Here is a 15,038-nt window from a genome sequence, read left to right as displayed (position 1 = left end):
TCTCCAGAGAATTATGCTGAGGAAAAAAAAAAAAATGCCAGTACTTAAAAGTTACAAACTATATGATTCTGTTTATATAACATGTTTGAAATGACAACATTATGGAAATGGAGAATTAATTAATAGTTGTCAGAGGGTGGGAGTTACAAACTGATTAAAAGTTACAAACTGTATGATTCTGTTTATATAACATATTTGAAATGGCAACATTATGGAAATGGAGAATTCATTAATAGTTGTCAGAGGGTGGGAGCTGCAGGAAAGCTGATGTGGCTATAAAAGCAACCTGAGGGATCCTTGTGGTGAAGGAATATTCTGTATGTTGACTGTGAAGTTGTGATATTTTATCATAGTTGTGTAAGATGCTTCCATTGGAGGATCCTGAGCAAAGGCAGAGGATCTTTTTGTATTTCTTACTTAGCATTGCATGTGTGAAATCTGTGGTTATCTCAACATAAAAAGGTAGTTTCTTTAAAGGTCTGGTGAGGAATACTCGTTTGTTCCTTGGGTTATCAGTTCTTCTAGACTGGGGTTTTTGTGCCTTTTGCCTGATTTGTTCTTTTGCTATTTCTTGCTACAGTGTCTTTGTATAGTTGTCATGCCTTACGTTTTCCGCATGCTCATGCTCTGTCCAGAGCCTCTCTGCTCTGGTAGGGCACGAATGAGAGTCTCCTTAATACTCTTCCCACCCTAGCTAGAACTAATTTATCTTTTCCCCTGAGCTGCAGGGGATGCATTTTGCTCCACCATTTTGCATACTAAAGGAGAGAAGGGAGTTCCCTGGTCTAAATGTAACCCTTACTAGAGCACCTAGACTGTCTCTCTGTGATTCTATTACAATGTCCCAGACCACAGCCCACTCCACCCTCCAAGGTATATCCCGTTCTGATTATTCCCTCAGTTTAACATAGTGCCCTGAAAGATAGAAGTCCTTGAAGCCCTTCTTCACTCTGCTCAAGTCCCACCAAGCTCCAGGGAGGACCTTCTTCTAAAGAGTTTGCCATGACTTGTCTCAGGGTTATCTTGTCACTCTGTTCATCTACTTACCACAGAATTGAAGGTTTTGATGAATTCCTCCTAAGGCAGTAATCTGACATCCCCCTTCTACTTCTGAGAAGCAGGATTGGGGGTGGTGGTAGGATTAGGAGACACACTAGACTGTCCCACACCTGAGTCTAGTGTTTCTCTGACTGCTCTTTTTCAAAATTTGTGGCTTAAGCTTGTACCCGCTTTTATTATTTGGTTGCCGATGGTTTTTTTGTTTGTTTTTTAGCAGTTTTGTTATTTTATTAAAGAATTAAGAATGTGGCCGGGCGCGGTGGCTCAAGCCTGTAATCCCAGCACTTTGGGAGGCCGAGACGGGAGGATCACGAGGTCAGGAGATCGAGACCATCCTGGCGAACATGGTGAAACCCTGTCTCTACTAAAAAATACAAAAAAAAAAAAAACTAGCCAGGTGAGGTGGCAGGCGCCTGTAGTCCCAGCTACTTGGGAGGCTGAGGCAGGAGAATGGCGTAAACCCAGGAGGTGGAGCTTGCAGTGAGCTTATACCCGAGAACGCCACTCCAGCCTCGGCGACAGAGCGAGACTCCGTCTCAAAAAAAAAAAAAAAAAAAAAGAATTAAGAATGTGCGAATCTGCCTCACTTACTACGTTTAATGGAATTCTCACCTGTTAATTTTATAATTAGGAAAAGCGTTTTGTTTCTTGTATTTTGTATTCTTCAGAGATTTTTATGCATATATAAATATACATGTAAATAAGTAAATCGATACATCTGTGTTATTTTTTCTATGCTTATATGTTTTAATATAAGCAGTAACATGCTATACATTGTTCCACACTCTTCTTTTTTAAGTTAATATATATAAAAATGTCTTTTTTTTTTTTTTTGAGACAGAGCCTCACTCAGTCTCCCAGGCTAGAGTGCAGTGGCGCTCTGAAGAATACAAAAAAAAGCAAAGTGTTTTGCAAGTATTTCCAACATTCAACAAAAGCTCAAAGACTTTCTTGCTTTAACTCTCTCAGTCCTGCTTCATTAGTAAAGGCCTAGAGATCATATTTTGAATTAACATTTATTTCACTATTGTAAACTTACTTTTTGGCCTGATCTAAGATCTTGTCTCATGCTGAAGTCCACCTTGAGTATTTTAGCCCTGACTGTTTCTTGCCTATTTAGCAACGATGGTTATGGAGTATTATACAAAATAACAGAAGGAATGGCTCTATCCCTCTTTTATAACTTTTGTTGTTGGTGTTGGTGGTGTTGTAAGAAGAATCCTTTCTGGGTATTATTCTAAGAGTTCTAAAATATTACTCTACAGATTCTATTTCTCTTATTTATAATTATTTTAAATTATTGTAACTTTTTAATAGGAAGCAACAGTGAAAGAACCTGAAATTAACACAACTCTTCAGATGCGTTTCTTTGGAAAAAGAGGACAAAGAAAACTTCATTATAAAGAATTTCGAAGGTAAATGCAAATATTTACGTTCATTTAGGGAAATTTTATGAGTAAGAAATAAAGAGAAACAGAATATATTCATTTCCCAGAACTGCAGATCATAAAACTAAAATACTGTTTGTGGATTTTGTGGATCTGTATAGTATTTATCTCTGAGAACTAAACCTATGAAATAGAAACTAAAATTAGTATGCACAAAATATTCTAACTTATTATAGAAAGTAATATCTGTTTCATAGAATACAGTAATTCTTTTTAGTAACTTATTGTCTGCAGCAAAGAACCATGCCCCTAGCAATCAGTTGTTCGTTAGGCAAAACAAACCAACCCAAGTAAAACAACAACCATTTGTCATTTTCATGAGTCTTTGAGTTGGTTGGGCAGTTCTCCCGATTGGAACAGGATTGGCTGATCTTGACTGTACTCTTGCATTTGCAGTCTGCTAATGGGTTCGCTGGCTGCTGGCTTTTCTAAGATGGTCTCAACTGGGACACCTCAGCTCTGCTTCATGTAGTCTCTCATTCTCTAGCACAAGGGTTGGCAAACATTTTCTGCAAAGGCCTAAAGAGTAAATATGGTCTCTGTCACAACTACACAGCTCCATGGTTGCAGTGTGAGAGCAGCCATAAACAGTCCATTAAGAAATAGACATGACATGTTCCAGTAAAGCTTTATACTAACATTAGTTTTAAGTACTTATTTAACCTCCCTAAGCTCATTTCTTTATCTAAAAAGTGGACATAACAATGCTTACCTTATATGATTATTGTAAACATTAAAATACAGTGTCCTGTCTACTGTCTTCCCAATGCTAATAATTCCATGCACAGTGAGACAGTGCGCCTCCCTGTGCTACTCCACTAACCACAGTCTTAAAACAAATACCAAAAAGCAGTACAGAACAGTGGGGAAAACACTGACTTGGGAGGCAGGAGACCTGCGTCTTATTCAGCTGAATCTAGTTCAATAAAGATTTATGGAATGTGATATATGTTGTTATGTGTCAAATTATCCCTCAAACACTAGGATAGTACCTTCTGGAAACTAGTAAACATGCAGAAAAACATGTAAACACATTGTGGTCAGTGCTTTCTTCGGTAAATAGGGTATCTGGGTAGCACAGAGATCACTTAGTGTGCCCTGTGGTGAAGGTTGGGACTCGGTGATCAGGGAAGGCTTTCTGGAAGAAACACAAAGCTGAATCTTGACAAACTAGCAGCGATTAACAGGCAGAAGTGGTTTGGGCAGGGAGGCATTTGAGGGAATGGGAATGATAACACAGCAGGAGCAAAGACGTAGAGGCGTGAAAGTGTGTGGTTTGTAAAGGGAGTGAGAAGCAGTAGAGTTGATAAAGCAGTTAGCGTAAGGTGAGGAGAACGGAGGCTGGGAAGTACGTGCTTACCTGTGTGACGGTTTTATACACCATAAGATAGAGGTAGCTTGTTGATTAACTCAGTGATGAGAGGCCCTGAAGAAGGCTACGTGAAGGATATTTGGTCAGATGTGCTCATCACTCTGGCAGCATAGTAAAGGATAGGTTTTATGAGAGAGAAGACCATTCAGATATTCCAGAAAAGAAGTAAGAGCCTCGGGACGGGCGCAGTGGCTCACGCCTGTAATTCCAGCACTTTGGAAGGCCGAGGCGGCGGATCACGAGGTCAGGAGATGAGACCATCCTGGCTAACACAGTGAAACTCCATCTCTACTAAAAATACAAAAATAAATTAGCCGGGCATGGTGGCGGCGCCTGTAGTCCCAGCTACTCGGGAGGCTGAGGCAGGAGAAGACGTGAACCCGGGAGGCAGAGTTTGCAGTGAGCCGAGATCGTGCCACTGCACTCCAGCCTGGGTGACAGAGCAAAACTCTGTCTCAAAAAAAAAGAAAAGAAAAGAAAGAAGAGCCTTGAACTAGTGTAGTGGCAATAAGGATTTTGAAGTGGAAAAGATTTCCAGACACAGTTAGGAGATAAAATTGTAGGGCTCAGTGATTGATTAGATTTAACGAATGAAGAAGAATGCATGAAAATCCAAGTGCCTCCTGCACTTCAGCCTGGGTGACACAGTGAGACTCTCTCAAGAAAAAAAAAAAAAAAGAGAGAGAAAGAAAGAGAAAAGAACATTAAATCTGGCCGGGCGCGGTGGCTCGTACCTGTATCCCAGCACTTTGGGAGGCCGAGGCGGGTGGATCACGAGGTCAGGAGTTCAAGGCCAGCCTGGCCAGCATGGTGAAACCCCATCTCTACTAAAAATACAAAAATTAGCCAGGTGAGGTAGCAGGCACCTGTAATCCCAACTACTTGGGAGGCCGAGTTAAGAGAAGTGCTTGAACCCAGGCAGCAGAGGTTGCAGTGAGCCGAGATTGCGCCACTGCACTCCAGCCTGGGCAACAGGGTGAGACTCTGTCTCAAAAAAAAAAAACCAAAAAACCGAAATCTAAGTTTCTGAATTATATCCTAATCCCACTAATCCCAGTTTACCTGATAGCTACACTGAGTCGTTTAAGCTCTCTAGAACAATTTTTTTCAACAAAATTTTAAACCGTACCTCTTCTTGTATATTTAAAATACCCCTCTATCAGTGTTTTTTAAAGTTCCAAAAATATCATAATTTAAAACAAGGAAAGCTATTATAATACTGATATTGTCATATTACTGATAATTTTTCAAACTATATTCACAGAGATACTAATATATCACTCCTCTTTACTTTACGATTCCCTAACTAGTTAACTTTTAAGGTTGCTTCTCACCTTACTCTTCTTCAGTGGGAATGATTTTATTTAGAATTCTTACTTTAAATTTTTTTAAATGAGTTCTTCTATAAATTATGGGCCCTGTGAAATTTGTCATACCATCACGCAATTTTTTAAATCCAATTAAGTTAACAAAAACTTGAAACATGAAAATTTTCAGGAGCTTTCTTAGATATTGCAAAGTGTCCCTAAAGTTAAAATTGTAATTATACTAGGCTGGAATTTATGGCAATCATAAGATATCTTTTACATTTTGCTAAGTCATAAAATAACAGAAAATGGCTTCTAATAATATTTCCAAAAGCTTGCACCAACGTACTAGCCAAATTAATCATTGATATTCCACATTTTTTCATATGTATTATTTCGAGCTTATACTTTTGTGTTTCTGGGAGTATAATGTTACAACATGTTTAACTGACGAAGTAAGGAGGCCAAGGCTGAAAATACAGGAGTGACAGGGAATTGCTAGAGGAGCAAGGTCCCTGAAGGGAAGGAAGTACAGGAATATAGGTGGGATTCAGAGTGCAGCATGGACAGGAAAAGGGACTCCCCGTCCGTTGTGACAGGAAGGACAGGGTGGGGAAAAGGATGCATGTGGATGCTGTTACAATTTTTAGTGACAATAAGAAAATGAATGAATTTATTAAACAATGATTTCTAGTTTCTGTAGGAAGCAGGGGCAAAGTCGTATACTGAGGATAAACAGAAAAGAGTGTGAAAGTGAAATAGCCTCTATGTAAAATCGAGAAGACACATTTCCAGGCTAGCAGAAGAGTGTCTGTAAGGGTCAAGGACCCAGTTGAAAAGGTGCACCATGAATTTGTGCAAATACCACTACATACAGTTAGTTATAGTATGGTTTTCTTTAAGCCATACTTGAAGAAGGCCTTTTGCATCCCATTAGAGCTGAGGTTGTGGGTGAGAAAGTGGAAAGCGATTAAGAGCGGAGTCTGGAGCTGGGCGCGGCGACTCACACCTGTAATCCCAGCACTTTGGGAGGCCAAGGCAGGCAGATTGCTTGAGCCCAGGACTTCGACAGCAGCCTGGGCAACATGGCGAAACCTCATCTTTACAAAAGAGATGGGTGTGGTGGTGTGCACCCGTAGGCCAAGTTACTTAGGAGGCTGACGTGGGGAGGATCACCAGAGTCCAGGGAGGTCAAGGCTGCAGTGAGTCGTGATCACACCACTGCACTCCAGCCTAGGCAACAGTGAGACCCTGTCTTTAAAAAAAGAAAGAAAGAAAAAGTGAAGTCTGGGCATGAAGAATGAAAATGAAAAGATAGTTACATATCATCCTCAGTACCATCACAGCAACTGGCAGGTATTTACATGGTGCATGGCATCTTTCTAAGTATTTTCCGTATGTGTTATCTCACCTATCTTTACAAGTTAGTGTCCTCTCTTTATAACTAGAATCTGATGAGGTTAAGGGACTTGATACAGGATCACATACTTTAGAAACTGAAGAGGTGAGATTCAGGTTTCTCATGAAAGGTTTTAGTGATCATGTGGTTTCTGAAAGAGTTCCACAGTTCCTTGGTAGGTGGTGGGTGCATTGAATGGGCTTTCAAGTACCAGACTAGGTTACCAGAAGGACGGGCATATTCGGTAGATACTACCACGGATCAAGAGAAGCTCATCAGTTGAAGAAAAATTTGTCATTTGTTTTCTGTTTTTTCACTTACACAACTAATCAAAAAGATTTCCCAGCTGAAATATCACTTAACCATTTAAGTAAAAACCACAGTGTAATTTAATTCTGTCTCCCAGAATTTTGGTGTGCTTTTATTGTTATGAAAGCAGCAGATAATTTAAATTGTGAAAATTGAGTTTTCTGTCAACCTACGTATTATTCTGGGGGAAGGCATTAACTCTTGGGCTGCTGAGGCAGCTCCTGACAGCATTTTCCCGCTCTGCATCAGTGCCTTTTGATTTTGTTGTGTTTTTCCGGTCTTTTTTACTCTTCTCTCCTACTCTCTTTGGTGATTTTTCTTCTGCATTTCTTTTCTCTTCTTTTAAGCTCCATGATTAGCCTTAAACATAGTGACCAGAAGTAATCCCTGAGTTTATTTCTAGTCTGGCATACTTGACCTCATTTTTTATTCCAATGAATTTTTTAAACTGAAAATAAACCTGTGACTTAAGATATATAATGGTTAGAGGGAAGAAAATTGGCCTCAAGTCTTCTCGTCAGGAAAAATTGGGGAGGATATTGATACTGATGTACTTTTTAGGACTGGAATTGTGAAAAGTTCTGAAATGCCAATTATTAGTTGAGGATTTCTGAGTTTCATGAAGCGTTTTTATAAATTCAGAGGTGTCTAGAAGCAGTGGTGTGCTAGTAAATATGTTTAACAATCATTGTCTCAGGAAAAACAGCCTTGATTTGTAGTGTTTGCCAATTAGTAGTATAAATAAATGCCAATGTCAAGCTCCCCAGCATAAAGCAGAGACGGGAAGACGTGCACGAAAGACTCACAGCCTGTACGCCACTGTACAGCCACTCCAGTACACCACTGCCTAAACAATTCCAGTAAGGAAAAACAGATCTCTCCCACTGCTTCCAATTAACCCACTGATTTATAAAGTATGTAATTTGTTCACAGTGTGTCTGGCAGCCTTATCTACTATAAGTTTTCCAATTCATATATGCATGTTCAGATCATGTTCCAGCCTTTCTTTTTTTTTTTTTTTTTTTTTTTTTTTTGAGACGGAGTCTCGCTCTGTCACCCAGGCTGGAGTACAGTGGCCGGATCTCAGCTCACTGCAAGCTCCGCCTCCCGGGTTTACGCCATTCTCCTGCCTCAGCCTCCCAAGTAGCTGGGACTACAGGCGCCCGCCACCACGCCCAGCTAATTTTTTTGTATTTTTAGTAGAGACGGGGTTTCACCGGGTTAGCCAGGCTAGTCTCGATCTCCTGACCTCGTGATCCGCCCATCTCGGCCTCCCAAAGTGCTGGGATTACAGGCTTGAGCCACCGCGCCCGGCCTGTTCCAGCCTTTCATGTCATAACAAGATAATATGATTTTAGGCTTAAAGGGAAAAGATTATCATCATAACTGGACTTATATTCATTAAAAGTAGATAATTAGGTAAGATTAAAGTAGCTTAATCCAGACAATGTATAGTTTAACAGCAATTAAGTTTATAATATTTCAGCCTCTGGTAGAGGCTTGGATAGAGCCTAAAGAAAAAGCAAAGGGAAGGGAACAAGTTAGTAATGTTTTTATACCCTATCTTCTGCTTGCCTCATTCAGTGTACATTCATTTGCAAGTAAAGCATACATTTAACAGTTCTAATAAAATCAATGGAATGTCATTACAGTATACAGGGCAGGAAAACTCAACAAAATAAAAGGCAAAGTATATCAGTAAAATATTTTGTTGATCTATTAGTCCAAACTCGAAGTGCTTCAAATTTTAGATAAAGTTCTGCTTTGACCCAGAAAGAAACATGGCATTGATGAATCCGTGTATTCAGTACATTCAGAAAATGTTTTAAGTAACAAACTCTTGCCTACCATGTAGACAGAAGTCTAAGATCAAACTCCTCCTTCATGCTTTTAAGATTTATGGGATAAATATAGAACTTCAAGCAAGTAATTTTTTAAGTGATGATTTTTCTCCCACTGAACTGGAATGTCCCTCTTCTATCAACCCATGTATATTTTCATTTGAATTTGACATGACAGATAGTACCGATCTTTTAACATGTGGAAAAGTGAATAAAGGGATCTGTAACATATTAAAATTTGTGAAGATGATAATACTTTTCACATGATTTAGGTTATAAATAAAGTGCAACATTTCTGGGTTCTTGTTCAAAGAAGATATATTTTAATCTGATATCTTTTCAACTTGTCCCTTTCCTGGGAAGCCATTGATGACAGTTTGATCAAAGTGCCATGTTGTTTTTATAAGAAAGGAATGTTGAGTCATATCGACATGTATTATTGTCAAAAAGATTGTGTTTTCAGATAGAGTAAGCTTTTGATGCCAAGCCATTGATTACACTGATTAACTTTGGTATTTGAAAAATATTAGGAAGTAGTAATTATGATTAACATTCTAAAAGCAGTGTCCCACCTCAATTTTAAATTTATCTGATTATTGATAATTTTTCTGTATTGGAAAAAACTAGTTTCCATGGAATAGTATTTTCTCTGGATGTATCAAAGCAACATTTTACATATTTTTTTAAGTCTTTAGGTTTATCAAAATGTAGGTTGCCAGGTATGACTTACACAAACAAATTGAGTATGGTGAGTTACTGATTAAGCCAGTGTTGGACTTAATCAATTTCTCTGCATCCTCCCTCTCCCCACAATCCTTGCACAACACTAATGCTTCATCCTGCTCACTATCAGGAGGCCGCCACCCAGTAGGTAATAGTGAAGGTACTTTGCAGACCCATTTACAATATTTAAGGTTGAATGCCACTAGTTACTTTACTAATTTCGTATTTTAACATTTAGATTTATGGAAAATTTACAAACAGAGATTCAAGAAATGGAATTCCTTCAGTTTTCTAAAGGTTTGAGTTTCATGAGAAAAGAAGACTTTGCAGAGTGGCTACTTTTTTTCACTAACACTGAAAATAAAGATATTTATTGGAAAAATGTGAGAGAGAAGTTGTCAGCAGGAGAGGTTGGTATACCCTTTTATTATTGCATGTGATAAAGATGAAATAATAAGTTAGACATGTTTACATAAATAAACTTCTGAATTAACCAAGACTGTGCTACTCTCGATGGTATATAAAATCAACTTGAGGAATGTTCTCTACATGCTCTTTTCCTGTGAAGGAAAACTACTGCCTAAGACAGAATCAGTCTAGCAATTACAAGTTTTCCATTTCCAGTAAAGTCAAGAATAAGACAAGTATCACCACTATTCTTTAATATCATTCTGGAAATCTTAACCAGTCCAAATTAACAAGATTAATTAAAAGAGTATAAAAATGTGAAAGGAGGTAGTAGTTGTCTTTGTTTTTATATGATGCAATTATATGCCTAGAGAACCCAAGATAATCCAGTAGAAAAACTGTGGAAACAATAAGAATTCAATAAAGTACCTGTTATGATGCTAATATATAAGAAGCAGCAGCTCTCCTATATACAAATTACGTAGAAAATGTAATGACATGCGTATGTGTGTGTGTATATAAATATGAGATGTATAAAATGATGATTGCCAAGCTATTAATAATTATTCATGTACAGTGGTGAGGTTTCAAATGATTTTTACTTTCTTTCTTTATACCTTTATGTATTGTTCCAAAAAAATGTTTGCAGTGGACATGTATTTTATATAACTTTTTAAAAAGTTACTTCTCTTGTAAGAAAAAAGAAAATGCAATAGAAGAACCCAGTTATAATTGCAAGATAAATATATAACAATTAGAAATAAATGTAACAAAAAAAGAAAACTTAATAGCCTTGATAGATATAAAAAGAAAACTTATCTAATTATAAGATATCCCCTATTATTGAATAGAAAGTCTTAGAATTATAAATACAACAGTTCTGTCTTCAGTTAGTCTATAAGTGTAATGGTTATATTAGAACAGCCCAAGTTTACTGCAGTTAGAAATTAACCCTGAAATCTCCCTGGCTGACACTGAGTTTCTTAGTCATGCCACATTTCCATTGTGGGCTGATAGGAGTCTCTGTCTGCATAGAGGTCTAGACCCATTCAGGGTCTGGAGGCTGTGCCATCTTGGAGTTCCATCATCTGGAAGAAGTACCACGCTCAGAGGCTGTGGCAGGAAAAGAAGGAGGGAGTCACAATCCAGCAACTAAATGTTTTGGCCTGGAAACATCACCTGACAGTTGGCAGTTGGCCAGACTAATCACATAACCCCACCTGAATGCAGGGAGGCAAGGAACTCCAGTCTTTCATATCTGCAGGAATCAGAAAAGAGCCAGATACTGGTGAACACTTGTGGGTTTCAATAAAAATACCATTGAATTATTGGGAAGAAACTAGACAAGCTATAAAACTTTATATGATGACGCCTGTAATACCAGCACTTTGGGAAGCCAAGGCGGGCGGATCATGAGATCAGGAGATCGAGACCATCCTGGTTAACATGGTGAAACCACATCTCTACTAAAAATACGAAAAATTAGCCGGGCGTGGTGGCAGGCGCCTGTAGTCCCATCTATTCCGGAGGCTGAGGCAGGAGAATGGCATGAACCCAAGATCGGGCCACTGCACTCCAGCCTGGGTGACAGTGCGAGACTCTGTGTCAAAAAACAAAAAACTTTATATGAAAAGAATGTCAACGTGTTAAAATATATTATCAAACCTTGGTAACTAAAACAGTTTGTTACTGACAACGAATTTGACAGACTCCAGGAATAGACTTAAGCATATGGGAAATTTAGTATTTATGAAATAGTATTTTAAATTAGTTGAGTAAAATAATTATTAATAAATGGCATTAGGATAATTCACTGGCCATCTGAGGGAGAAAATGAACATAAATCTCTATACTGTTCATTACTCTAAAATAAATTTTGGATGAATCAAAAAATTAAATGTTGAAGAAAAAAAATCAGACTGAGTAAGTGTAGAAGAAAACATGGAAACAATGTTTCATCTTAGGTTATATACCTTTCTAAGCAGAACCCAAAACCTTTCAAAGAAAACTTGATGAAATACCTAAAAATTAAAATTCTGTTGCCTCACCTCATCCCCCGCAAAAATTATAATCAGAGTCAAAAGAAAAAGTTACCAACATGAGGAAGGGGGAGATACTGATATGTAAAGACCAATTTTCTTAATTTATAATGGGATCTTTAAAAATCTGTAGGGATTGACCGGGCGTGGTTGCTCATTCCTGTAATCCCAGCACTTTGGGAGGCCAAGGAGGTGGCCCTCTCGAGGTCAGGAGTTCGAGACTAGCCAGGCCAACATGGTGAAACCCAATCTCTACCAAAAAATACAAAAAAAAGTAGCCGGCCATGGTGCCACACACCTGTAGTCCCAGCTACTTAGCAGGCTGAGGCAGGAGAATTGGATGAACCTGGGAGACAAAGGTTGCAGTGAGTCAAGATGATGCATGGGCAACAGAGTAAGACTCTGTCTCAAAAAAAAAAAAAAAAAAAAAGGTAGATATCAAGAACTGTTCCTCCTGAGGAACAGTGTTGTCCACATTTAAAAATGGTCTGAGATTTTTTTCCCTATTTAATATATCACGAGAACTTGAAAATCAACATGTGAATAACTGTAAAGTGTCTGAAATTTTATCCCTTTGCAAGTTAGCCTGCACAGTTTCATGGATGCTTGCAGAAGATACAAAACTATCGAGTCAGACACAAAGAATGTTATCATCATGTAGCAACAACATGAGCAACATATTTGTGTCAGTTCCCCCTTGCCTCCCAAGCCCCATGGACATGAAGCTGAGAGGCCCAGGTAGATGCTGCCCACACAGCAGATTCACATCAGGCTGAGGACTCTCATCTTAGTGATCTCAATGTTTTGTTATGGGCAGTAAACAAGCCTTCGTGAGCTTTGCTGCAGTGGGTGGCATTGTGTATTCATGATACCGGACAGTCAGCAAAGCTGTCCTGCACTCCTGAGGAACAGTGCTGTCCACTATACAGTTCTCCTGCCTCAGCCTCCTGAGTAGCTGGGATTACAGGAGCACGCCACCCTGCCTCACTAATTTTTGTATGTTTAGTAGAGATGGGTTTCACTGTGTTGGCCAGGCTGGTCTCGAACTCCCAGCCTCAGGTGATCCGCCTTGGCCTCCCAAAGTGCTGGGATTACAGGCATGAAGTCCTTGAAGATATAATTTGGAACAAAAATGCAGTTGGTGCCTCTTATAGATGTACAGAAACGTGAGACCCAGCGGGGCACGGTGACTCACATCTGTTATCCCAGCATTTTGGGAGGCCAAGGTGGGCAAATCATGAGGTCAGGAGATTGAGACCATCCTGGCTAACACGGTGAAACCCCGTCTCTACCAAAAATACAAAAAATTAGCCGGACGTCATGGCAGGTGCCTGTAGTCCCAGCTACTCGGGAGGCAGAGGCAGGAGAATGGCGTGAACCCAGGAGGTGAAGCTTTCAGTGAGCCGAGATCGCACCACTGCACTCCAGCCTGGGCGACAGAACAAGACTCCGTCTCAAAAAAAGGAAAAAAAAAAAAAAAAGGAAATGTGAGACTCATGGAAAATGGTCTCCCACAATAATAAGTTACCTAACAACGCATTAGAAATCTGGACAAAAGACATAAGCAGGAAACAATAAGAGAAATCCTCAAATGACTAATAAGCATGTGAAAAATGTTTTACTTCATTCACAAAGATATACAAATTCAGGCCGGGCCTGTGGCTCACACCTGTAATTCCAGCACTTTGGGAGGCTCAGGCAGGTCAGGTGGATCACCTGAGGCCGGGAGTTTGAGACCAGCCTGGCCAACATGGTGAAACCCCGTCTCTTCTAAAAATATAAAAATTAGCGGGGCGTGGTGGCACATGCCTGTAATCGCAGCTGCTTGGGAGGCTGAGGCAGAAGAATCCCTTGAATCAGGGAGGCAGAGGTTCTGGTGAGCCAAGATCACGCCACTGCACTCCAGGCTGGGTGACAGAGCAAGACTCCGTAAGACATACAAATTCAAACATTAATAAAATACTATTTTTCATCTATCAGAAAAGCAGACATCAGAAAAGTTACACCCAGTGCCTACTTTGAGGTCATGATAGAAGCAACCACTCTTTTATTTGTGCTGATAAATACACTGGTTTTTTTTTTTTCTTTTTTTCCTCTCTGCCTATCATCTTGTAATATACTGTTAAGAAAGTAAAGCAAGGTACAGAAATATGTGAAGAGATTGTTCCCATTGTGTAAAACAAGGAGATGTGTATGTACGTGTATACACTTTAATAAGAATAGAATATTAGCCAGGCGTGGTGGTTCACGCCTATAATCCCAGTACTTTGGGAGGCTGAGGCAAGTGAATCACCTGAGGTCAGGAGTTTGAGACCAACCTGACCAATACGGTGAAACCCCGTCTCTACTAAAAATACAAAAATTAGCCAGATGTGGTGGCATGCACCTGTAGTCCAAACTACTCACGACGCTGAGACAGGAGAATTGCTTGAACCTGGGAGGCAGAGGTTGCAGTGAGCCGCGATCGCGCCATTGCACTCCAGCCTGGGTGACAGAGCGAGACTCCGCCTCAAAAAAAAAAAAAGAAATTTCTGGATGGAGACACAAGGAATTGGTAACTCATGTCTGGGGAATGGAACTGGGAATCAGAGTGCAAGAACTTTTCATCATTTATCCTTCATGTTTGAATTTTTAACCATGTGCACATACTACTTTTTCAAAAATTTTATTGAAATGTTTAAAAATAAAAATATCATGAAGTCACAAAAGCTCGAAACCAGTGAAGACCACACATTACAGAGGGTGTGATCCTGAACATCCCTACAAAGAGAAACTTTTTTTTTCAGGTAGGGAAGAATTTACTTTCTTTCTTTCTTTTTTTTTTTTGAGACAGTCTCAGTCTGTCCCCCAGGCTGGAGTGTGGTGGCGCGATCTCAGCTCACTGCCAGCTCTGCCTCCCAGGTTCATGCCATTCTTCTACCTCAGCCTCCCAAGTAACTGGGACTACAAGCGTGCGCCACCTCGCCCGGCTAATTTTTTTGTACTTTTAGTAGAGACGGGGTTTCACTATGTTAGCCAGGATGGTCTCGATCTCCTGACATCGTGATCCACCCGTCTTGGCCTCCCAAAGTGCTGGGATTACAGGCATGAGCCGCCGTGCTGGGCCGAATTTACTTTCAAATTAAGAATTGTG

The 15,038-nt window shown here is 39.6% G+C and overlaps 1 protein-coding gene across 3 annotated transcripts in view; it reads left to right on the top strand.

The window, feature by feature from the left end:
• The window catches only part of MICU2 (mitochondrial calcium uptake 2), a 94,287-nt gene extending 83,996 nt beyond the window's left edge, over positions 1-10,291 (top strand). For 2 of the 3 annotated variants that reach the window (XM_031655753.1, XM_031655754.1), the window contains 2 exons: positions 2,377-2,474; positions 9,697-10,291. In XM_031655753.1, the coding sequence (XP_031511613.1) occupies positions 2,377-2,474; positions 9,697-9,898 (300 nt within the window). In that variant the 3' untranslated portion in view covers positions 9,899-10,291. Of the gene's footprint in view, positions 1-2,376; positions 2,475-3,437; positions 4,167-9,696 lie in introns of those variants that run through there. The other variant, XM_031655755.1, reaches the window with a different exon arrangement.
• The last annotated feature ends 4,747 nt before the right edge of the window (positions 10,292-15,038 follow it).

This window comes from Papio anubis, chromosome 15 (genome assembly GCF_008728515.1).
Source record: "Papio anubis isolate 15944 chromosome 15, Panubis1.0, whole genome shotgun sequence".
In the NCBI taxonomy this organism is placed as follows: domain Eukaryota; kingdom Metazoa; phylum Chordata; class Mammalia; order Primates; family Cercopithecidae; genus Papio; species Papio anubis.
Note: the sequence above shows the minus strand (reverse complement) of the source record. Positions and strands in the feature narration are given on the sequence as shown.